At 44.8% G+C, this 25,123-nt stretch overlaps 1 protein-coding gene across 1 annotated transcript in view; it reads left to right on the plus strand.

Moving 5' to 3' along the window:
• Window positions 1-3,184: 3,184 nt before the first annotated feature.
• The window catches only part of LOC108415172 (disks large homolog 4), a 203,913-nt gene continuing 181,974 nt past the window's right edge, over window positions 3,185-25,123 (plus strand). The window contains exon 1 of the mRNA XM_037533555.1: window positions 3,185-3,296. Within this exon, the coding sequence (XP_037389452.1) occupies window positions 3,267-3,296 (30 nt within the window). The 5' untranslated portion in view covers window positions 3,185-3,266. The remainder of the gene's footprint in view (window positions 3,297-25,123) is intronic.

A 25,123-nucleotide genomic window follows, 5' to 3' on the forward strand; every position in this document is an offset into this window, starting at 1 on the left:
AAGAAGCTTCACAGACCGGCTGGAACAAAACAACATTAATACTGATCTGGACAAACTGACCAAACTGAGCTGAACCTGATATTGGGTCAGTTTTACGGCTCAGTCTGATTTGGTCCGACTCTGAAGATCAGACCCGTCTGGCGAATGGTGTTGGGTTCATTTCTGGCTGATTCCAGGTTGTTCAGCTGTTCTTCTGTCACAGCCGCCGACTGAAAAGCTGCTCAGTGGTGACGACAGTTTGGGAATTTAGTGTAAGGAGCTGGAGAACGAACTGCCGGCTGAGCAGCGAGTGGGCGGAGCTCGTTACTCTGACGTATCAACGAGCTGCTCGTTAAGGAGCTCTAATTAGGAGGAAGGAACTGAACATTAAAACATATTAAAGCCGCGTTCACGGCCAGTTTATTCATTTCTTACTGTATTTATTTAACTGCTGTATTAAAGCAGTAGAGACACTCGAGGAGGGAGTTATCACCAGTAACATCACGGCGGTGATGATCTTCGGACACCTAATCACAGCCGGGATGGTATTTCACCATAACACACTCCCTCTTGGGTTCTACTATTAATTATTTTCTGATAAATTGTGTTATTCATCATATTTTATGTTGGCCGGCGTTTTATAGAAGCTTCTTATTGTTGTCGTAGATACAGTTGCTGATGGAACAAAACCTTGTTTTTCATTTTTAGACATGATTTGAAAAAAAAAAGGTTACCTTTATGATGTTTCAAAATTTCATGATGAACGGACCAATGGGACCGCACGTCTAAGGACCAGCCAGAATTACTTGGAAAAGTTTAGGCTGTGTTCACATTACCAGGTTTAAGTGGCACAATTTTTTTTTGTTTTCAGGGCTGTGTGAACACAAATCTGATCTTTTCGAATCAGACCTGAGCCACTTCATACGTGGTCCTAGATCGGATACGTATCCGATTCGTGGTCATGTGACCTTAATGTGATGCTCAGATCGGAATTCATGTGCTTTTTTCCCCACTGCGTTACCATGTTACCAGACGTTAAAGCCTGTAAACGGTGGCAAAGCAGCTCATCTCGCCTTTTCCTCCTCCGTCTGGCTCTAATAACGAAGCTGAGAGCTGATCAGAGTTAATGATCTTCTCAGCGAAGCTCGTTCTGCTCGTTAGTTTGTGCTGATGATGCAGTGATTCAGTCACGTGACGTCACTGAGTAGGAGGGGCTCATGAGGGTCAGTTCAGGAGTCGGTTCATCACATTAATGACCGATTTGAGTCACAATGTGAACCATCGAGTCAGAGACATCGGATTTGAGCAACGAGGCTTGTAACGTGAACGTAGCTTTACTTCCATTAGAAGTTTAGGCTGTTTTTTCTCGTCCTGTGAAGTTTGTGTTTGTGTATAAGTGTTTGTTTGTGTGTTTGTGCAGGTGCGAGAGTGAGCTGAGCTGTAAAGTTCACTAAGGTCACCGAGGACTTTGCAGCAGGTTGGATCTTCGCCTCTCCTCTCCACCCGGGGGAATAAGCATGTGTTCATCATTGAGAATTGCTTTATTGCTGCACCATTGCTCCCTGGTTGGGTGAGTTCATTCGGGGTGCAGGGAGTGCGCTGCTTTTCCGTAGCCAAAGAGGTGCTGATGTTTACATCCTGACCCCTCACGCGTCATCAGTAATACAGTCCGGCACCATTTAGAACATGGGGCGGGGTTCGGTGGCCTTTGTTCAGTAACAAGGGTAGTAACGTTTGGATTGTGACACTTGTGGCACCCCCCTCACCTCCGTCCAGTGGTACAGCCCACTGTCTTAAAGCCGTAGTGTGAACGGATTTTCCATTCTGGTCCAAAAAATAGCACTATCCTTTCTCTCCTCCTTTCCCTGCTTCATTTCTGTCATAACGAAGGGGTTACGCTCTCCCGCCTCCCTCCATCCCTCCCTGTCGTCTCCCTCCATCACTCCATCCCTCATTTTCCGTCCAGCTGTGTGCGGTGCTGGAATCGGAGGCAGTGTTACAGTAATGAGGGAGTATGAGCGTTAACGCGCACAAAGGCATGAAAAGAAGCAAATAAGAGTGTCTGTGATGACGGCTTCGCTATAAATAGATGGATTGTGAAGAAGCCTCCTCTCTCTCTCTCTCTCTCTCTCTCTCTCTTATCTCTTCCTCACTCGCTCATTTCAGAGATAAATTGAGCTCATCTAAAGGGGACCAGTTGGTACATTAAAATTACTGTCATCCTCTCTCTCTCGCTCTCTCTCTCTCTCTCTCTTGCTCTCTCTCTCTGATTATTACATACTCTCTCTCTCCTTTTTGCTCTCCACAATTGAGCCTCAGCCACATGACAACAACCCTCGCTATTGCCACGGCAACAACTGCACCATTGCTAAGGCAACAGCTGCAGAGTGCCACGGCAACCAGAGCAGTTTTTTCCCAGCATCTCTCTCTCTGTCTCTTTTTCTCTGTCTCTCTCTCTCTCTCTCTCTCTCTCTCTCTCTGCCTCTCTCACCCTCTCTCTCTTTCTCTTTCTCTCTCCCTCTTTCGCTCACTCTCTCTCTCTCTCTCTCTCTTTGTATCCCTCCTGTCCCTCTTTCTCTTCGCTTTGCTGTGTCTAATATTTTATGTGTCTAATTTGTGATGCATAAGTGACTCTCTCTCTCTCTCTCTCTCTCTCTCTCTCTCTCTCTCTCTCTCTCTCTCTTTCCCTCTGACATCTTCTCTTTATCTTGCCCCCCCCCTTGTTCTCTCTCTCTCTCGCTCTCTCGTCCTCCGCTCTCTTCCCTTTCTTCGTTCTCGCCGGAGCGGTCCCCCATCTCTTCACCTCCATCACCTCCTCTCTCCTCACTGCACTCATCCTTCCTCCCCTGTACCCATTTTTCCCCTCCTTTCATCCCCCCTCTTCCTCCTCTCCTGCTTTTTTTTCCTCTTTCTCATCTCCTCTCTCGTAAGAACGCGCTCTTCCTCTTCTGCCGCTCTTTCTCTTTCCACAGAAATACGGATCCCACCTTCTCAATCCGTCCCTCCCCTTCCTCTTTTACGTTCCCCCCTCCCTCCATCCCTCCCTCCTTCCCTCCATCCTTTATTTCCCTCTCTGGTTCAGTCAGTCCAAAGAGAGACACAGAAGAGCAGTAAAAGGGGGAAAGGCAGGAGTGTGAGTGTGTGTGCATGTGTGTGTGGGAGAGAGAGAGAGAGAAGGAGAGAGAGAAGGGGGAGAGAAAGAGAGAAGGAGCTGGAGGGAAGGCAGGGGTGAGGGAAAGGGGGGACTGGGGTGTTTGGATTTTTCCCCCGTTTGGGCTTTCTCTACCATGGACTGCCTCTGCATCGTAACCACAAAGGTAAGCTCTCTCTCTCTCTCTCTCTCTCTCTCTCTCTCTCTCTCTCTCTCTCTCTCTCTCTCTCTAATCTCCCTCTCTTCTTTCTCTTGGCTTTGTTAATGTCTTATTCCTAATCTGTGGTGCATAAGAAACTCTCGCTCTCTCTCTGTCTGTCTCTCTCTCTCTCTCTCTCTCTCTCTCTCTCTCTCTCTCTCTCTCTCTCTCTCTCTCTCTCTCTCTCTCTCTCTCTCTGTTCTCTGCTTGAGCTCTCTGGTTGTATTAGTGTGTGAATACTAATAGAATGATGGAGTGATGGAGTGAAGTGGATCACTCCACAGATACTCTTGGCCTCAGTACTTCTCTCTTCTTTTTCTGATGCACTCTCTTGCTCTATCTTTTTCATCTCTCACTCTCTCTTTTACTCACTAACTCTTTCTCTCACTCTCTCTCTCCACTCTATCCTTAACTCTCTCTTTTCTCTCACCCACACTCTTTTCTTTTTTCCTTTCTTTTCTTTTCTTTCTCTCTCTCTCTCTCTCTCTCTCTCTCTCTCTCTCTCTCTCTCTCTTTTTCTCTTCTGCTCTCTCCTCACTTTCTCCCTCTTTCCTTTCTCACTCTGTCACTCGCTCTCTCTTTCCTCTCTCACTTACTCTCTCTTTTCTTTCTCCATGTTTTGGCCCCTTTCTCTCTCACTCTCTGCTTTTTCTCTCTTTTACTCACTCACTCACTCACTCAATCTCTTTTTCCTCTCTCACTCACTCTCGCTCTGTGCTCGCACGTGGTAACCTCTTTCATATGTTGTCTCTCTCTCTCTCTCTCTCTCTCTCTCTACCTCTGTCTCACCCCTGCGTGAGTGTGTGAGGGTGTGAAACAGCGTGGTGATGAGGTGGAGGGATGGTGTGGGTGGAGTTCAGTGAGAGAGCGAATAACAGAGAAAGTCTAACGATTTCATAACATCTGTAGCTTTAAGTTAATGTTTAAATTAACATAATCAGCTTGTTGAACTTGAACTCCATTGGTATTCTAGTAATACTCTAAGCTAGTTGTTTTGTTTGGAAACAAAAGGGTTCAAATCTTAAGGATTGAAATCTTGAAAACGATCCAGTCATTGTTTTCTTTGTGATGTCCTGGAAGATGCAGCCAAGCTGCTCTCCCATTGGTCAGGACTTCAGGAGCTGGGCTGAAGGCCTTACACGCTAGAATATCTACCAACATAACGAGGAAGTGACAATCAACCAGTCACACTTTGATTTACAGTGAGATCAGTCTAGTGTTCCGGGTAGCTGTTAGGAATGACAGAACACATACAAGCTCACATTACTGTGTGTTTTAGAAGAACACAAGACAGAAATTCTTCTACAAGCTTCAGTCTAGAATGGCCAAAACATGTCAATGTCAGTCACTGTTAGCTCAGCGCTAACATACCACCAGAGTGCCATAGGGGCGCTAGTAGATAGCATTGTGGAAAAGGTGTTTTGACGTGTTTGTGTAGTGTGATTATTATTTTGTGTGTGTGTGTTTTGAGTCAGCAGTATAAAACTCAGTGTAATATGTCTCTAAATAAAACTTGTAATGTGCAAGTACATCCACCTTTGTGCCTTAATGTGCACAAATTGTTAGTATTATTGTCATTTATAGTTCTCTCTATGATACATAACAGCATAGCGTGTAATATAAGCAATATAATGTGCTCGATTTTAAACTCACTCCTACCAGACGTGAATTTTATCGAGCGGAACTTTTTACGATCCGATCCGACGGCACACACCTCTAATGAGTAGGGTGCTCTTGGTGCAGATTCGTGGTACGTGTTTCTGATAAAGTGGCCAAGAAGCATTTATGTAATGTTGGCTCTATCTCTCCTGGACAGGTATCCTCTCTCTCTCTCTCTCTCTCTCTCTCTCAGGTGGGCTTCTTAAGTACACAATCCCACATTTTAACCAACAGTGAAGCACACAGAAAAAGGGGGGGGGTGGCACAAAAAAAAGAAAGAGATAAAGAGTGAGAGAGAATAGGAGGTAAAGAAAGAGATGTGATTGCTTGTGCGTAGGCTGAGGTGGAAATGCTGTGCCTCATCCCTGGGTGAATGGTGAGTAAAGAGAGAGAGAGAGAGAGAGAGAGAGAGAGAGAGAGAGAGAGAGAGAGAGAAGAGGGAGGAATGGAGCGTAGGTTTGGATGAGAGAGCTGCTACATAACAAGCAGGAGGCCTCTGTAGTCTCAGAGTTAACAGTGATGAGAGAGAGAGAGAGAGAGAGAGAGAGAGAGAGACAGAGACAGAGACAGAGAGAGAGAGAGAGAGAGAGAGAGAGACACAGAGAGACAGAGACAGAGACAGAGACAGAGAGAGAGAGAGAGAGAAGGTAATATACTCACACATGTAAACGAAACATCCTGGCAGAAAGATGTAAAGCCTGGTTTGATGTCCAGCAGCGCGTGTTCATGAAAATTCCCGTGCTGACCGCTGCGTTAGCCTAGAAAAAATGATTATGTAATCTTCCTCTCGACATTTTCTATTATAATCCATAACATTAACGTGATTGGTTAAAAGTCTAAACCTGCCCCCCCCCCCCAACGCCACCTTACCCCACCCTGAATGTGTGGTGTCTGAAGTTTACTCCTTTAGATTTTCCTCTCCAGTTTTTCGCTCCATGTTTGCAGGTGTGCACTGTGAGTCACACAGTGTCTGAAACCACATCATCAGGTCTGTTAGAGAGGCTGAACGGCGCCACACGCTGTGAGGACAGTCACTGATGGTTTAGGTGTGCACGCTAATTGGTGGGGTATAAGCTTCCATTCATCGTTAGTCTTGCTGCTCCAGTGCTACAACTAAAGGAGCAAACGTCAGACGCCAAACGTGTCCAGGCTGATCAACTACATTTGAAGTTTTCTCCAAACTGTTCCTTTCAAACTACACTGGTCAGGCAGAACGTTCTGACCACCTCCTCGTTTCTCCGCTCATCGTCCACTTTATCAGCTCCACTGACTGTATAGCTGCACTCTGTAGTTCTACAGTTACAGACTGTAGTCCATCTGTTTCTCTGATACTCTGTTACCCTGTTCTTCAGTGGGCAGGACCCCCATGGACCCTCACAGAGCAGGTACTGTTTGGGTGGTGGGTCATTCTCAGTAATGCAGTAACACTGACGTGGTGGTGGTGTGTTAGTGTGTGTTGTGCTGGTACGAGCGGATCAGACACAGCAGTGCTGCTGGAGTTTTTAAACACCTCAGTGTCGCTGCTGGACTGAGAACAGTCCACCAACCAAAAATATCCAGCCAACAGCGTCCGGTGGGCAGCGTCCTGTGACCACTGATGAAGGACTAGAGGTAGGAGTGTCTAATAGAGTGGACAGTGAGTGGACACAATGTTTAAAAACTACGAAGTGCACCTGTTTAGTAAGTGGAGCTGATGAAATGGACAGGAGGAGGTAGTCATGATGCGTCATTATGCCTGATAGGTGTAAGTCTTAAAGGGCCCGTTTCATACATCTATTATTTTGGTTTATATATATTTGTGAGTTTTATGTACCACAGACTTTCATAATTAATTTTTATAGGACTATTGTCCAACCTACTTTGCACCTTAGAATTAAACAGGCTTTTGAGACGATGCAAATGAGCTCTGTTCTGATTGGCTGCCCTGTATTGTGCCCCGTTAAAAGGGGCTGAAACACTCCTTGTGCTTCAGCTGAAATAGGCAGGGCTAAATGGTTTGGTGTGAAGAGGCCGATGTGTGTAAATGTGTTGGTTTTTGTGACGTCCCAAAACAGCTCACTCAAAACAGGCTGTTCTTGCAGCTTAGTGTCTCTGTACGAGCGCCGTATGGACTGAGGAGCAGACGCTACATTTTGAAGCTATTTTGTTTCAGAAAAGTGAGGAAAGTTCAGTTTTCTGGGCCCTTCAGAACTGAACGTACTACATGGCGACGAGTTTGTGAAGAATAAAAAATAAAGCCTTACCTCCAAACTGTTGGCCTGCGCTGCACATTGCTTGGCATGGTGATGTGAACGATCTGAGACACTCAATGGAGATGAGCTCAGCTTTATGCAAATGAGCAGTGATGTGGTGTGATGGTGACCACTACTAAAACATGCTCTCATGTCCAGTGGAGCTCACTGCGCTGACCTCGGCTCCTTTCTGTGACATTTTGGTGAAATTAAGAAATATTTCAGCCAATTTTGTTAAAAGCTTTAAATGTGTCTTTTGATCTCGGCTCGTTTGTTGGAAATACAGAAGAAAATGAACGTCTCTGGAACAGCACTCGTTTAGCAAGTCTTAGTTTCTATGAGGTTTTAGCCTTGTGAACTGATAGCTTAGCATAGCCTAATTGTGAACTATAGCTACAGGCTAAATGTGATTGTAATCTGTAGAATTTATAAGCGTGATGGTGTGTGGTTGGAAAATGATGGTGCCAGATATTGGTGTTGGAGAATGGTGGTGTTTGGTGGAGAGTGATGGTGTTGGGTAAAGAATGATGGTCTTTAGTAGAGAACAGTGGAGCTTGTAGGAGAATAAGGACATTTGTTGGAGAACAGTGGTGTTTCTTGGAGAGTGTTAGTGTTGGGTAAAAAATTTTGGTGTTTGTTGAAGAACATTAGTGCTTCTTGGTAAGTTAGGGTGTTGGGTAAAAATGGCATTTGTTGGAGAATAATGGTGTTTGGTGGAGGTTGATAATCTTGGGTAAAAAATTATGGTGTTTGTTGAAGAATGAGGGCAGCACGTGGCGTGGTGGGTGGCGCTGTCTCCTCACAGCGAGGAGGGCCTGGGTTCAATTACCCAGCCGGGCGACCGGGGTCCTCTCTGTGTGGTGTTTGCATGTTCTCCCCGTGTCTGTGTGGGTTCCTCCAGGTTCTCCGGTTTCCTCCCACAGTCCAGAGACATGCACTCAGGCCAATTGGACATGCTAAATTGCCCCTGGGTGTGAGTGACTGTCTGTCTGCCTGCCCTGTGACAGACTGGCGACCTGTCCAGGGTGTATCCTGCCTTCCGCCCGATGACCGCTGGGATAGGCTCCAGCACCCCCCGCGACCCTGAGGGAGAAGCGGCTTAGATAATGGATGGATGGAGGTTGAAGAATGATGGTGTTTGTTGAAGAATCATGGTGTTTGTTGAAGAATGATGGTGTTTGGTGGAGAATGATGGTGTTTGAAGAATGATGGTGTTTGGTGGAGAATGATGGTGTTTGTTGAAGAATGATGGTGTTTGGTGGAGACTGATGGTGTTTGTTGAAGAATGATGGTGTTTGGTGGAGAATGATGGTGTTTGTTGAAGACTGATGGTGTTTGGTGGAGACTGATGGTGTTTGTTGGAGAATGATGGTGTTTGTTGAAGAATGATGGTGTTTGTTGGAGAATGATGGTGTTTGTTGGAGACTGATGGTGTTTGGTGGAGAATGATGGTGTTTGTTGAAGAATGATGGTGTTTGGTGGAGAATGATAGTGTTTGTTGGAGAATGATGGTGTTTGGTGGAGACTGATGGTGTTTGGTGGAGACTGATGGTGTTTGGTGGAGAATGATGGTGTTTGGTGGAGAATGATGGTGTTTATCTACTTAGAATCAGATACAGCTTAGTCAGCCCTCATTACTCAGCTAATTTAGTTGACGTAGCTAGTGTTAGCTCAGCAGATTTCCTTGTTATTGTCACATATAGTCGATATTGTACTGTTTATTTTTGTCCAATGCTCTTCTCTAATCTTGTTTCTTGGAACTGAGATTATTGTGTGTATCATTTCACATACAGAGAGAAAACAGAGTCTTATTTTATTAATCACAAATATCAGACCAGTGGAGTGGTCACTAGGGGGCGCTGCAGAAAGAGGTTAATGAGCTGATGATTGACTTCATGCTTTTTTTATGCTGTTGTAGCACATTTTTAGCTCGGTGCTGATTCCGGAGGCTGTATTATATTTGGGGTATCGCTGCTTCTGTTGGTGTTGATGTTGTTTTGATGGTGTTTGTGTGCATGCGTGAGTGTGTTACATCAGCGGTGTAGCCGCGGATGAGTGTGCATGTCACTCAGCTCCTGTTGGCTTTATTTGATTTCGGCCTGTTCCCTTGGCAACGGAGGCAAGTGCCTGCTCGTCAGTTCACAGAAGTAGACAATATGAAGTGGGCGAGAGAAAATGTGTGAGGAGAACGACAAAGAAGATTTCTGCATGTGTGTGTGCACGTGCATCGTGCTGAAGATGATGATGAGTGTGTATATGAGTATGCGTGTGTGTGTTGGGGGGGGGGGGGGAGAGAGTTACTCCTAAAAGGTTTTGAGGATTGGAGAAACCGAATATGTCCCAGTGAGTGTGAAAGTGAGCTGCTTCGGCTCCTCCAAAAATAGCCTGCAGTGTGTTTTACTCTGAGCTCAACTGCTTTGTTTCAGCGTTTCAGTGCTACAGCAACAGGAAATTCATTTCATATATACGTACGTTGACACACACACACACACACACACACACACACACACACACCAATCAGGCATAACATCATGACCACCTCCTTGTTTTATCAGCTTTATCAGCTCCACTGACCGTATAGCTCCACTCTGTAGTTCTACAGTTACAGACTGTAGTCCATCTGTTTCTCTGATACTCTGTTACCCTGTTCTTCAGTGGTCAGGACCCCCATGGACCCTCACAGGTACTATTTGGGTGGTGGATCATTCTCAGCACTGCAGTGACACTGACGTGGTGGTGGTGTGTTAGTGTGTGTTGTGCTGGTGCGAGTGGATCAGACACAGCAGTGCTGCTGGAGTTTTTAAACACTGTGTCCACTCACTGTCCACTCTATTAGACGTTCCTACCTTGTCGGTCCACCTTGTAGATGTAAAGTCAGAGACGACAGCTCATCTGCTGCTGCACAGTTTGTGTTGGTCATCCTCTAGTCCTTCATCAGTGGTCACAGGACGCTGCCCACAGGACACTGCTGGCTGGATGTTTCTGGTTGGTGGACTATGGACTACAGTCTGTAACTGTAGAACTACAAAGTGTAGCTATACAGTAAGTGGAGCTGATAAAGTGGACAGTGAGTGTAGAAACAAGGAGGTGGTCAGAACGTTACGCCTGATCAGTGTATATAATACAAACGGGACATATTATTATATATACAGTACTGTACAAAATCAGAGGCCACCTTTCATATATTTCATGTCCGGTTCTTCATGTTTCAAGAGATATTTATAAGGAGATCTCTGAGAGAGAGGAGAAGATCAAGCTGCTTCAGATCTGAAAACATCCACAGGTGTTTCTGTCCATCCTTCCACTGTGAGAAGACCACTCAGCACTGTGGGTCTGAAAGGACGTGTAGCTGATCAAGAAGAACCTCACTGAGAAAAGGAGACAGACACACCAAACAAAGAAGCTGAATGGTGGACTGACCACCCCAGCACCAGTGAATGGGTTTGATTACTTCAGAAAATCATCAACCAGCTTCTCAGACTGAGCTTTGGAGGCATGTCTGCAGATCCTTTGAGGAGCTGAGAAGAGCGGAAGCTGGAAAGAAGACACTAAACACTCGAACATCTAGTGTTAGACTTGGTTGCTGAGGATTCTGTGTGATTGTGTAAAATGTATTTTCTGTTGTTTCACTGAAAAATGAATAATTTGTACTAAATGGCTGTTTTGACTAGAAATTAAATATATAAATAGTTTCTTAGTTTTACACAGAATTATTAGTATTATTAATACATACCGATACTTACATCTACAGTCTGACACCGTATTTAAAGAAAGGTTTGTGTTTTCTTCCCTCTCCAGTGTCTCTCCTCGTTGTGAGAGATGGACAGAAGGACAGTATTTCAGGCTCACAGGACATTGTAGATTCAGCTCTGTCTTCAGGGAAAAGTGACTGAAGCTGTGTGAAAGCTTTGTGTACACAGTCAAAACAAACTCTAGAACTTCTGATCCTGCTGAGGACATTAATGCTGCGGGGTGAGTGACAGTATTTGGTGCAGACTGATGGCATTTGGTGGAGAACACTGATGTTTGTTGGAGAATTAAGGTGTTTCATAGAGAATGTCTTTGCTTAGTTAGATAGCACATTTATTGGCCATTTATTTAGTTTGCCAGGTGAGTTCTAGATAGGCAGATATTTTGGATGGGCTCAGGCAGGGTTTTAAATGAGCTCCAGGGAGTTTGGATGGGCTCAGGCAGGGCTCTAGATGAGTTCCAGGGAGTGTGGATGGGCTCAGGCAGGGCTCTAGATGAGTTCCAGGGAGTTTGGATGGGCTCAGGCAGGGCTCTAGATCAGTTCCAGGGAGTTTGGATGCACTCAGACAGGGCTGTAGATGAGTCCCAGGGAGTTTGGATGGGCTCAGGCAGGGCTCTAGATGAGTTCCAGGGAGTTTGGATGCACTCAGACAGGGCTGTAGATGAGTCCCAGGGAGTTTGGATGGGCTCAGGCAGGGCTCTAGATGAGTTCCAGGGAGTTTGGATGGGCTCAGGCAGGGCTCTAGATGAGTTCCAGGGAGTTTGGATGGGCTCAGGCAGGGCTCTAGATCAGTTCCAGGGAGTTTGGATGCACTCAGACAGGGCTGTAGATGAGTTCCAGGGAGTTTGGATGGGCTCAGGCAGGGCTCTAGATGAGTTCCAGGGAGTTTGGATGGGCTCAGGCAGGGCTCTAGATGAGTTCCAGGGAGTTTGGATGGGCTCAGGCAGGGCTCTAGATGAGTTCCAGGGAGTTTGGATGGGCTGAGGCAAAGGTCTAGATGAGTTACAGGGAGTTTGGATGGGCTGAGGCAAAGGTCTAGATGAGTTCCAGGGAGTTTGGATAGGCTTAGGCAGGGCTCTAGGTGGGTTATAGATAGGTAGAGAGTTTGGATGGGCACACACAGGGTGCTAGATAGGTTGCAGATAGGCAGAGAATTTGAAGAGTTTAGATAGGCAGAGGCAGGGCTCTAGATGGGTACTAAATAGGCAAAGAATTTGAATAAACTTACAGGGCTCTGGATAGGTTCCGGATAGGCAGATACTTTATAGAGTTCAGAATGGGCTCAGTCGGGACTCTAGATGGGACCTAGATAGACAGAGAATTGAAATGGACTCAGCTAGGGCTCTAGATAGGTTGCAGATAGGCAGAATTTGTAGCGTTTGGATGGGCTCAGTCAGAGCTCCAGATAGTTTCCAGAGAGTCGGAATGGGCTGTGGACAGGCTCTGGATGTGCGGTAGTGTGTGTTTGAGATTGTGGAAGCTGACAGTGGAGCATCTGGGAGCCACTAAAGCAGCAGTGCTGATTAGCCCTTAGAACACTGAGTTATGGGCCTGTATAGAACTTACGCTCAGCAGTCCCATAGACAGACGGAGCATGTATGCAGTTATGTGCCTGTTATTCACTTGGGGCGGGGGGCTCTGGGGGGGGGGGTCTTAGTGAACATCCATACAAATGTGCATCTATGCATTTAAGCCTAAACAGTGAGTTACCATTATATCAGATACACCACCACTCAGAAGTTCACCGTCTTCAATACTGTGAAACCAGGTAGGACCAATGTATAGGTGAAGAAATGAGGTGAGGACCAGAGCTGTGATGATTAACATCCAGAATTCCTCATGTTCACAAAGCTATTAGAGGGCTGATCATGATGATTCCATGGCAAAAACGTCACGACACCCTTTAGAAAGATCTGTCTTCAAGGGTTCTTTAGTAAAGGCAATAGTTCTGTTTAAAGCCACGTCTTCTATATAGAACCACTTCATGCTTAAATGGATACAGAATGTATTATATATGGTTCTATATGATTTTGAAAAAATTTGAATATTGTTACAACCTGACAGCTTGACAGAACCAATTTTGCTACCATACAGAACCATTTTCCAAAAGGTTCTATATAGAACACAACACATTCTCCATCAGTCTGAAAATTTGGTCAAACGCAAAGAACCATTTAAGCTCTAGATGGGTTCCAGAGAGTTTGAATGGGCCCAGTTAGGGCTCTAAATGGGTTATAGATAGGCAGAGAATTTAAATGAACTCAGACAGGGCTCTAGATATGTTCCAGATAGGCAGAGAATTTATAGAGTTCAGGTGGGCTGAGGCAGGGCTCTATTTGGGTTCCAGAAAGGCAGAGAATTTGTATTGATTGAATGGGCTCAGGCTGGGCTCTAGATGGGTTCCAAGGAATTTCAATGGGCTCCGGCAGCCTCTAGATTGGTACTAGATAGGCAGAGAATTTGAATGGGCTGAGACAGGGCTTTAGATGGGTTCCAGAAATGCAGAGATTGGATGGGCTCTAGATGGGTTCCAAAGTGTTTGGATGGGTTCAGGACAGGCTCTAGATAGGTTCCAGATAGGCAGAGAATTTGTGGAGTTTGGATGGACTGAGGCAGGGCTCTAGATGTGCGCTAGCTAGGCAAAGAATTTGAATAAACTCAGAAAGGGCTCTAGATAGGTTCCAGATAGGCAGAGAATTTGTAAAGCTTGGATATGTTCAGGCTCATCCAAATCATCAACCTAGTAGTGATACGTAACCCCAGCAATGCCACTGTGTCTGATGTTCTTATAATGGACCACCACCCAAATTATATCTGGACAGCAGCGGTCAGAAACTGTCCAGTGATGAGTGGGGTAGAGGGGCAGCAACAGATGAACTACAGTGTGTACCGACATGCACCTTAGTGGCGTCTCATAAGGCGGCCGACGAGCGTAGCTAAATGCCGAGTGTGTTTGTGTGTGTATCTCACGCTTCTACACCCGTTTGTGTCTGAAGCTCCTGGTAAATTCAGACGCCTCTGCATGTTTAATGAGCCCGTGTTCCAGGTGCACATATTCCGATCTGGATCAGCGCATTCTGCTCTGAGCAAACCCAAAAACCTCTTCACTGCTACCTGCCAAAAAAGCGCTCTGCTCAGCAAGAACAGCAAACTCCTCAGACCTTCCTCTGCGCATGCGTGCTTCTCCACGTCTCCACACCGAAGCTGCGCTTAAAGGACTTATTTCTGCTCTGGCGCTTTCTTCTGTCAGCTGGATGCATCACAGTGGTGGGAAAAAAAGCAGATTGGACACATACACACACACACACACACACGCACGCACACACATGCTCACACACACACACACACACACACGTACACCCGCACACACATGCGCTCACACACACACACACACACACACACACACACACACGCACGCACACACATGCTCGCACACACGCACACATGCTCACACACGTACACACGCACACACACACACACACACACACAGCAAGGACAACAACAAACAGATTTTTGTGCTCCTTCGCGCCACCACAGACAGATTGGAACATGGTTTGTGTGTTTCTGAAGATGAGATGAGATTCAGGCTCTGCAATCAGAGCCACGCGATTAGCCGATTAGCTTTAGCACTCGTTCCGTTTATTACACAAATCCATATGTGACTGTGGTCATCAGTCACGCTGATGTCATTGTTAATGTACAGTTTGTCTGTTAACGGTATGGACACTGGGAAACCTGATCAACAGTCCCATAACAGCAGGTCAGTAAGGCTAAAACTGGAATTAATAGAATAAATGAATGAACGAACGAATGAATGAATGAACAGAGAGACAGAAAGAGATGGACTAAACAGGTGAAATACACAGACGAATGAATGAATGAATGAATGAATGAATGAATGAATAGAGAGACAGAAAGAGATGGACTAAACAGGTGAAATACACAGACGAATGAATGAATGAATGAATGAATGAATGAATGAATGAATAGAGAGGCAGAAAGAGATGGACTAAACAGGTGAAATACACAGACGAATGAATGAATGAATATAGAGACAGAAAGAGATGGACTAAACAGGTGAAATACACAGACGAATGAATGAATGAATGAACGAATGAATGAATAGAGAGACAGAAAGATGGACTAAACAGGTGAAATACACAGACGAATAAATGAATGAATGAATATAGAGACAGAAAGAGATGGACTAAACAGGTGAAATACACAGACGAATAAATTAATGAATGAATGAATATAGAGACAGAAAGAGATGGACTAAACAGGTGAAATACACAGACGAATGAATGAGTGAATGAACAAACGAACGAATGAATGAATGAATAGAGAGGCAGAAAGAGATGGACTAAACAGGTGAAATAAATAGATGAATGAATTAATTAATAGAGAGAGAAAGAGATGGACTAAACAGGTGAAATACACAGACGAATGAATGAGTGAATGAATGAATGAATGAATAGAGAGGCATAAAGAGATGGACTAAACAGGTGAAATACACAGACGAATGAATGAATGAATGAATGAATGAATAGAGAGACAGAAAGAGATGGACTAAACAGGTGAAATACACAGACGAATGAATGAATGAATGAATGAATGAATGAATGAATGAATGAATGAATAGAGAGGCAGAAAGAGATGGACTAAACAGGTGAAATACACAGACGAATGAATGAATGAATATAGAGACAGAAAGAGATGGACTAAACAGGTGAAATACACAGACGAATGAATGAATGAATGAACGAATGAATGAATAGAGAGACAGAAAGAGATGGACTAAACAGGTGAAATACACAGACGAATAAATGAATGAATGAATATAGAGACAGAAAGAGATGGACTAAACAGGTGAAATACACAGACGAATAAATTAATGAATGAATGAATATAGAGACAGAAAGAGATGGACTAAACAGGTGAAATACACAGACGAATGAATGAGTGAATGAACAAACGAACGAATGAATGAATGAATAGAGAGGCAGAAAGAGATGGACTAAACAGGTGAAATAAATAGATGAATGAATTAATTAATAGAGAGAGAAAGAGATGGACTAAACAGGTGAAATACACAGACGAATGAATGAGTGAATGAATGAATGAATGAATAGAGAGGCATAAAGTGATGGACTAAACAGGTGAAATACACAGACGAATGAATGAGTGAATGAATGAATATAGAGACAGAAAGAGATGGACTAAACAGGTGAAATACACAGACGAACGAACGAATGAATGAATGAATAGAGAGGCAGAAAGAGATGGACTAAACAGGTGAAATAAATAGATGAATGAATTAATTAATAGAGAGAGAAAGAGATGGACTTAACAGGTGAAATACACAGATGAATGAATGAATGCATGAATGAATGAATGAATAGAGAAAGAGATGGACTGCACGGATGAAATACGCAGGTGAATGAATGAATGGACAGACAGAAACAGATGGAACAGATAGGATGTGCAGATGAGCAGGTGAAATAGAATGGGATTTATAGATGGCATGAGATGAAGAGATACAACAGGATGGATGATGGATGGAATGGGACACAGACGGGACAGAGTCGGGTGGAATGGGAACAAATGGATGAATGGGACAGAATGGGATGGTATGGATAGAAGAGGGATGTATGGTAGGAGATGGAGGGATGTAATGGGATGGATGTGAGAGAGAGAGACTGAAGTGCATCTCCATGGATATTTAACTCAGCTTGGCTTTTTTTACTCCGATCACACGTCTGTTGGAGTGAGAAAAGGCTGGAGGAGGGGCAACAGGAGGCCAAGCGAGTGTGTGTGTGGTTACTTTTTTGGGAACTCTGTGTGTGCGTGTGTGTGTGTGTGTGTGTGTGGTTACTTTTTTGGGAACTCTGTGTGTGCGTGTGTGTGTGTGTGTGTGCGTGTGTGGTTACTTTTTTGGGAACTCTGTGTGTGTGCGTGTGTGTGTGTGTGTGTGTGTGTGTGTGTGTGTGTGCGTGTGTGGTTACTTTTTTGGGAACTCTGTGTGTGCGTGTGTGGTTACTTTTTTGGGAACTCTGTGTGTGTGTGTGTGTGTGTGTGTGTGTGTGTGTGTGTGTGTGGTTACTTTTTTGGGAACTCTGTGTGTGTGTGTGTGTGTGTGTGTGTGTGTGTGGTTACTTTTTTGGGAACTCTGTGTGTGCGTGTGTGTGTGTGTGTGTGTGTGTGTGTGTGTGCGTGTGTGGTTACTTTTTTGGGAACTCTGTGTGTGTGTGTGTGTGTGTGTGTGTGTGTGTGTGTGTGTGTGTGTGTGTGTGTGTGTGCGTGTGTGGTTACTTTTTTGGGAACTCTGTGTGTGTGTGTGTGTGTGTGTGTGTGTGTGTGTGTGTGCGCGCTCACATTAGAGTTGCGCAATATATTGTTTGTTAATGGTGATTGTGATGCTGGTCTTTGCAGCGCTGATATCGCAGAAGGCTGGACGGTGCAAATGAGTCTCTAACCATTAGTGCTGAGGTAGTTACTCAGTTAAGTCAAGTAATCAGTTATTTATTAGTTCTCTTAAACTGTAGTAAATTACTTTCTGGTAAAAGGAAATCGGACTGCTCATCTTTTTCTGAAGAAAAACCTTGTATCTCTGAAATGGTAACTTTTAGGAAAAAACCTACTTTACTCTTAATGTACGTCAGTGGAACCAGACGTCATCTTGGTCCGTTTATTTTGGTCTGTTCTTCGTGAAATTTACACACAATGTAAAGGGCAACAGGCGTTTTCAAATTATGTCAAAAACTGAAAAACACTGAAAATGTAGATACGAGGTTTTGTTCCGACAGCAGCAAAATACTAGTATTTTGTCCATATCATGCAGCTTTAGCACGCATGTGTGTAAGGGCTTTTATTTTGGTTCGGGCGTCCTTACTTTGGCCAGAATAATGCAGGCAGATGGTCCATTTATAATGGGCGGGGCTTCTGTGGTCATCGAGGCAAATTAGTGCTCTGTGTCCGCTGTGGGGCTATTATCTTACCGGCCCTCATCCAGAATACACACACACACACACACACACACACACACACAGTTATGGATGTGTGATGCTTTATGTGTTCGTATTACTCTCATATATTGGCTTAACCGTATTAAACAGACGTTTCTGCTGAGAGAAAGAACGTAGCCCTTGTTATGTTGCGCACCGGCCGTTATAGCGAAGCTACACTGCTGTCTAGAGCCAGACGTCCTGGTTTGAATTGTGGAGTATGTGATGGTAAATCTGGACATCTCACGCTTTTGGGCTAATACAGAAAGAAACCAGATAGCTACTATAACGGCTACGCTGCTGAATGTCTTATTGCAGTCATTTACACCAATCAGGCGTAACATCATGACCACCTCGTTTCTCCACTCACTGTCCATCTTATCAGCTCCACTGACCGTATAGTTGCACTTTGTAGTTCTACAGTTACAGACTGTTTCTCTGATACTCTGTTACCCTGTTCTTCAGTGGTCAGGACCCCCATGGACCCCCACAGAGCAGGTACTATTTGGGTGGAGGGTCATTCTCAGCACTGCAGTGACACTGACGTGGTGGTGGTGGTGTGTTAGTGTGTGTTGCGCTGGTCTGAGTGGATCAGACACAGCAGTGCTGCTGGAGTTTTTCAAAACCTCAGTGTCGCTGCTGGACTGAGAATCGTCCACAAACCAAAAATATCCAGCCAGCAGTGTCCTGTGGGCAGCGTCCTGTGGGCAGCGTCCTGTGGGCAGCGACCTGTGACCACTGATGAAGGACTAGAGGATGACCACCACAAACTGTGCAGCAGCAGATGAGCTGTCGTCTCTGACTTTACATCTACAAGGTGGACCGACAAGGTAGGAGTGTCTAATCGAGTGGACAGTGAGTGGACACACGTGGCGATGCTGCTGGCTTGTTTCCGATACTGCCGTCTGTTTTCACACACATGCAGATTTCAGTTTCAGCTGCTTTTGGAGATGTTACCACCATCCACGAGGAAGCAGAGGGCAAACAAGTCTTTCTGCAGCGTGTGTAAAAAAAGTTCACGTTGCTGGGACAACATCAACTTGGTTGTTGCCATGCCAGTGCCAGATACAATGGTGGTCATGTTTATACTTAGTCACTTCGTACTTTGTGAGCATCAAGATTATATCTGGATGAGGCCGAACCACATAAACATGCAAGAGACATTTAAAACAGATTCAGATCTGATCCGTCGGAGAACTTCAGGAGGAGGACGCATAGGCACTTGAGCCATACTATAGCAGCGTAAACACATCCGTCTCTCCAAGATACATTCAACAACCAAAACCCCTCCCAGTAAAACCAAAACCCCTCCCAGTACAACCACAACCCCTCCCAGTACAAATGAAACCCCTCCCAGTACAAGCAAAACCCCTCCCAGTACAATCAAACCCCCTCCTCATGCAGTGCGTCACTAGGTGTGTGGTCCATGTCTGTGAGGAAGATAACCGCGTTTGGGGATGATTTGAAATGTACAGAACACACTGCAGACGAAGAGGCTGAACAGACAAACAGTTGGTAATTAGTCGCTGCGTAAACAAGCGGATTTGCATATTCCGTCCCATTAGACACATTAGACTACCATGTGTAAATACACGTGGCTAAAATCTAATCAGGACACGATTCAGATACTAGACTCAGTGTCCAGGTGTGAACGGGGCCAGTGATTGGTTGATGAGCTCACACTGCTGGCACAAGTTCACGAAAGGCGAACGTTTATTATCACAATCAGTGTGTGATGGACTTCAGTCTGCTGTGGAATTTTGAGTTCTATCCAAAAAATAATTCCCCTCTATCTCTCTCTCTCTCCCTCTTTCCCTCTCTTTCTGTCTCTCTCTCTCTTTCTCTCTCCCTCTCTCTTTTTCCCTCTCTCTCTCTCTTTCTCTCTCTCTTTCTCCCTCTCTTTCTCTCTCCCTCTCTCATTCTCCCTCTCTCTCTCTCTTTCTCCCTCTCTTTCTCCCTCTCTCTCCCTCTCTCTCTCTCTCTCCCTCTTTCCCTCTCTTTCTGTCTCTCTCTCTCTCTCTCTCTCTCTCTCCCTCTCTGTCTGTCTCTCTCTCTCTCTTTCTGTCTCTCTCTCTCTCTTTCTGTCTCTCTCTCTCTCTTTCTGTCTCTCTCCCTCTCTTTCTGTCTCCCTCTCTTTCTGTCTCTCTCTCTCTGTCTCTCTCTCCCTCTCTTTCTGTCTCTCTCCCTCTCTCTCTCTCCCTCTCCCCCCCACTGCTTAAACTCCAACCAAAGCTCGGTTTCCTCCATTAAAATCAAACCCACGATCAGGTTCTGCCTGTTTTTCTGACCTTCACGTCTATCCTTTCTCCTCCTTTTATCATTTTATCAACCTCTCCATTCATGCTTTCCTTTTCAACTGATTATCTCTTTCTCTTCCTCTCCTTTCAACTCTCTCGCTCTTGCTGCACCTCTCCTTCTCTCTCTCTCTCTCCCTCTCATTACCCTGGCTGGTGGATGAATAATGCATGGTTGGGGATGTTAACGTGCTGAATGTCAGCAGATGTGCTGCTCCTCGCTCTGCTTTTCCCACTTCAGCGTGTGTTAGATGCGGCTTTTCAGACAACCCCAGCCTGCTAACAACTTACCACGTATTCATATTAAAGTGATCGTTCGGTTAACAGTCTAATCTCACCCCCTCCTTAACCCAAATGTGGTTAGTCACCCAGGAAATCTTTGGTGTCTGAAGTTTGCTTTTTTTAGTTTTAGCACTGGAGCTATGAGGCTAATGTAGTTAAGACACAGCGGAAGCTTATATCTTTCAATTAGCTTGATGCTAACCAGGGCTGCTGCGTAAACATCAAGGGTCAATGAGCCAACACGGATAGATCAGAGACCAGACATGACATAAACCAGAATCAAACAAACACCAGTACAACCAACAACACAGACAGAGATTCAAACAAAGCAAACATCAGCACAAAGACCAGCAACCGCAAGGGGCAAACACAGGGCTTAAATACACACAGAAAATGAGAGACAGGTGGAAAACAGGTGGAGACAATCGGGGGCGGAGTCACAAAACGAGGGGGCTAAACCAAAACATGAACACATGGGCAGGACTGGGAGGGGCCAATCGTGACATTATTTTAATTTATTTTTCTGTGTTCAGGCTGGTGGTGTTATCCACTATGCTACCCAACCGCTGTCTAGAAGTTACGTCTATTTTCACAAAAAAGAAGCTAATAAATTCATACCAAGACTAAATGTGTTGAATAGATGGGAACTTTGCACAGTGATACAGTGAAGTTGTTTGGCTTGTTGGTTGGACTCTATCTGTTGCACACTAGCTGAAGAAAAGCCCTATTTTATCCCCTTTATAGACTCGTATGAGAGGAATTAGGTTGAGTTGAAATCGGGTCTGCTAGCCTAAAGGCCTTAGCATCAGCGTTTTACCGTGGATAGCACAGTGACTTGGTTATCACTGAGGCAAAATTAGTGCTAGCATAGCGTGGCACACAGGGGTTATTAGCTGCCACCTCAAGTGTGTTGAACACACACACACACACACACACACACACACACACACTGTAGTCCATTAAAACACATGCTCGTCATCCTAAGTAGAGCTGAGAGCTGTGCAGGGACTCGTCAGCTGGATGAATATTTAACATGGGCACTTTGATTGACAGGCTGTGTGTGTGCATAGTTATCACAGTACAGGCCTACGAGCTGAGCGAAAGTCAGAGACCACCGTTCATTCATTTACTGCCTCAAAACACTCAAAGTCCTTCATATTCAGGACACATTTCGGTGACACTTTGGCCCAATCCCATTTCTTATTTTTACCCCTACCCCTTGTTTTCGAGTGTAAACCTCCCCCTTGAAACTGAGTGACAAGGGATAGTGGTTGAAATCTCGCCCCTATGAGATGGGACGACCCATCAAGAACCAGAAACGTCCTCAGTTGTCGTCAGCGACTTTTACACAAACAGACGAGACGAGATTTTCCGGCCATTTCCAATACGCCGCCTCCAGCTGTGGTGATCTCACTCATGTGTCACATGACAGGACAGGTGAATCGTATTTAAAATAGCCTGGAAAAAATAATCAGACTGAAAATCATCGGCGCTCGCGATTCAGTCACAACTTCAGTTTTACACATCAATCAATCAAACGAGTCGCCGAATAAAAAAAGAGCACATACAAAAAAAACTACGTAACTTCATTAACAGCTACTAGCGCTGCTCTGTAGGCGACCCTGCCAGCCTGCAGTGACCGCAGAGGAGTGGAAAGTTCAGCTCCTCACTGCTTAAATACATTTAGGGCATCATACGCCTTAAAAGAGGGGGCAATTATTTATTATCACCACCAAGAATTCTTCGGTGATATGAAGCTGAACTTAGCTTTCTAATCGCCAGCTTCATGATCGATTTCCCGTTCCACCTTAAATGGAGCAGCAGCCTCACATACCAGAACGTAACTGCTTCACCATTTAAGGTGGAGCGGGAAATTTTGCCAGGTAGCGACCGAGACATCATTGCAGTACTGGCGATTTTTATGCGTGTTATGAAGGAAATGACCATAAAACGCTGTTCCAATGGTTCTTACAGTACAGCGGCTTTTAAACAGAGAAATACTGACGTTAATATGCCTCTTTGGCCGCTTGTACAGCCATCATGCCGATGATTCACAGGGCATTCTGGGAATTTTTTCAAAACACTATGTTTGTAGTGCGCCTCTGAAAAATCTCCATTTGAAGGGCCATGTAGCCCCAACACTTCACCCTACCCCTCCATCTCAACAGCAATCGGGACACCCTACCCCTCCATCTCAACAGCAATCGGGACACCCTACCCCTCCATCTCAACAGCAATCAGGACACCCTACCCCTCCATCTCAACAACCCTACCCCTCCATCTCAACAGCAATCAGGACACCCTACCCCTCCATCTCAACAGCAATCAGGACACCCTACCCCTCCATCTCAACAACCCTACCCCTCCATCTCAACAGCAATCGGGACACCCTACCCCTCCATCTCAACAACCCTACCCCTCCATCTCAACAGCAATCGGGACACCCTACCCCTCCATCTCAACAACCCTACCCCTCCATCTCAACAGCAATCGGGACACCCTACCCCTCCATCTCAACAACAATCGGGACAACCCTACCCCTCCCCCCAGGGGTCGCAACCCAAATGTTAAGAAGAGCCATTTAATCCTTTCAAAAAAAAATCAAAAACCTTTGGAGCCACAACATTTTATGTCTATTTTACCATCTTGGCTGTAAGTATGTCTCAGTATGTGCTGATGTACTAGTATTTATGTACTAGACTAAAAAATAGAACATAAATAAAAACAGACTTACTTTGCTCTGCTTTAAACTTCAGCTCAGCTGTAGCCGCTTTTCTCGCATCTCCAGCAGGAAACTTTTCCACGAAAGTTTATGTCTCTCAACATTAGATTTTTACGAGGCTGAAGTCGCTTCTTGTTCGCCAGTTTCTTGTTCACATTTTCCCATTGCACCTTATATGGTGTCTGAGGCGCCAGAATGTAGCTGCTGCATCATTTAAGGTGGAACGGGACAATTTGACTTCAGCTTTGCGACTGTTTAGTGTTTCCGTTTCTCGTTGCAGATTAAATGTATCAGAAAACCAAATGAAGTGATTATAAACGCAAATAAGTCCATTCATCTCCAAATTATCGATGTTCGTCTTAAATCTCTCTCTTTACCGTTTCGTAGCTACTAGCTGGGCGAGACTGTTGTCTGTGTTGCTATGATGACCAGCCGTCTGCGCTGATCTTCAGGGTTAAAGGGTGAATCTGCAGTTCTACATTAACTCCAGCGTTTAAGACCATTTACTGTTAAACTGTGTTGAAGGATCAGCAGAGCTTTATTTTACTGTAGAGGAGGATTATTTTATTACTACCTACTGATCTGATTCAGCTGTGGAGCAACAGGACAGCAAAAGAGCCGCATGTTGCTCACCCATGGTCTATGTGTATAATAGAACATAGAAAGTATTCAAGGGAGTTTATCGCCGATGCTGGAACAAAACCTCCTATCTCCATTTTTGTCGTTTTTCAGTTTTTGTTATAATTTGAAAATGCCTTTTGGTCTTTACATGGTGTGTAACTTACATGATAAACGGACCAAAATAAATGACCCAAAACTTCTGTTGTTTCCATTGACATACATTAAAAGTAAAGTAGTTTTTTCCTTCTACTGTAAAGTTACCATATTGGAGATACAGGGTTTCGTTCCGACAGCATATATATATATATATATATATATGTGTGTGTGTGTATAAAAAACGGAAAGTATAAGTATATTGTGCAATACAGGTCTATGTGATTTTAAGGGAATACAGGTTAATTTATTTACAACCATCCTCCAACCTCCCCACCTCACCCTCCAAATGGCCTGTTTACCCCTAGGTTGAGGCTGTAGACACTCTGTGGTAGTGAGTTGAGTTGCTGGACATTGCGCTGACCCTCTAAGAATGTTGTTGTTCTCTAATGAAGAGCGTCATTTATAGACGTACGGCTCATTACATCAGCCTGGCCTGAGTTACTGGATTGGCACTGTATTGTTTGTCACACTGTGTGCACAAATGTGTGTATATGTGTGTGTGATGTGTGCTTGTAAATAGATTCTGCAGTCAAGTTTGAGTGACACATGAGAAGCCTCATGCGCAAATGTGTGTGTGTGTGTGTGTGTGTGTGTGTGTGTGTGTGTGTGCAGAGGTAGAGTTTTCCATTGTTTTTGGACGAGAGAAACATAATACTTCCTCTGGTGCTTACAGTATTGACTCAATCTGGCTGCTACTCTGAATTGTGTGTGCCCTGGAAGTCTGCACGGGCATGAAATTGAAACCCAAACCCGACTCAAACTCATGGAAAAATGGGTGAAAGATCTGCGGTGGATTTTTCCACAGGAGCCACACATTCAGGACAGAAGCAGCACTAGAGCCACATTCATGGCAAATCAGCAAAAATATCTGCTGGTCTTTCTGCAACGTACAGCGCATCTCTAAAATACTGACAGAATAAACTGATGCACTCACTAGCGGCATCTAGTGGCAGAGCAGGCTCAATGTTTAGTTTCACTTCGTTTTTTGCTGATTTTTACAGTAAAACGGGCAGGATGATTGATGACTCCCCTCATCCCTACACTGTTAGAAATAAAGGTTCTGTTGAGGTCAAT

The sequence above is a fragment of the Pygocentrus nattereri genome, chromosome 23 (assembly GCF_015220715.1).
Source record: "Pygocentrus nattereri isolate fPygNat1 chromosome 23, fPygNat1.pri, whole genome shotgun sequence".
Taxonomy (NCBI): domain Eukaryota; kingdom Metazoa; phylum Chordata; class Actinopteri; order Characiformes; family Serrasalmidae; genus Pygocentrus; species Pygocentrus nattereri.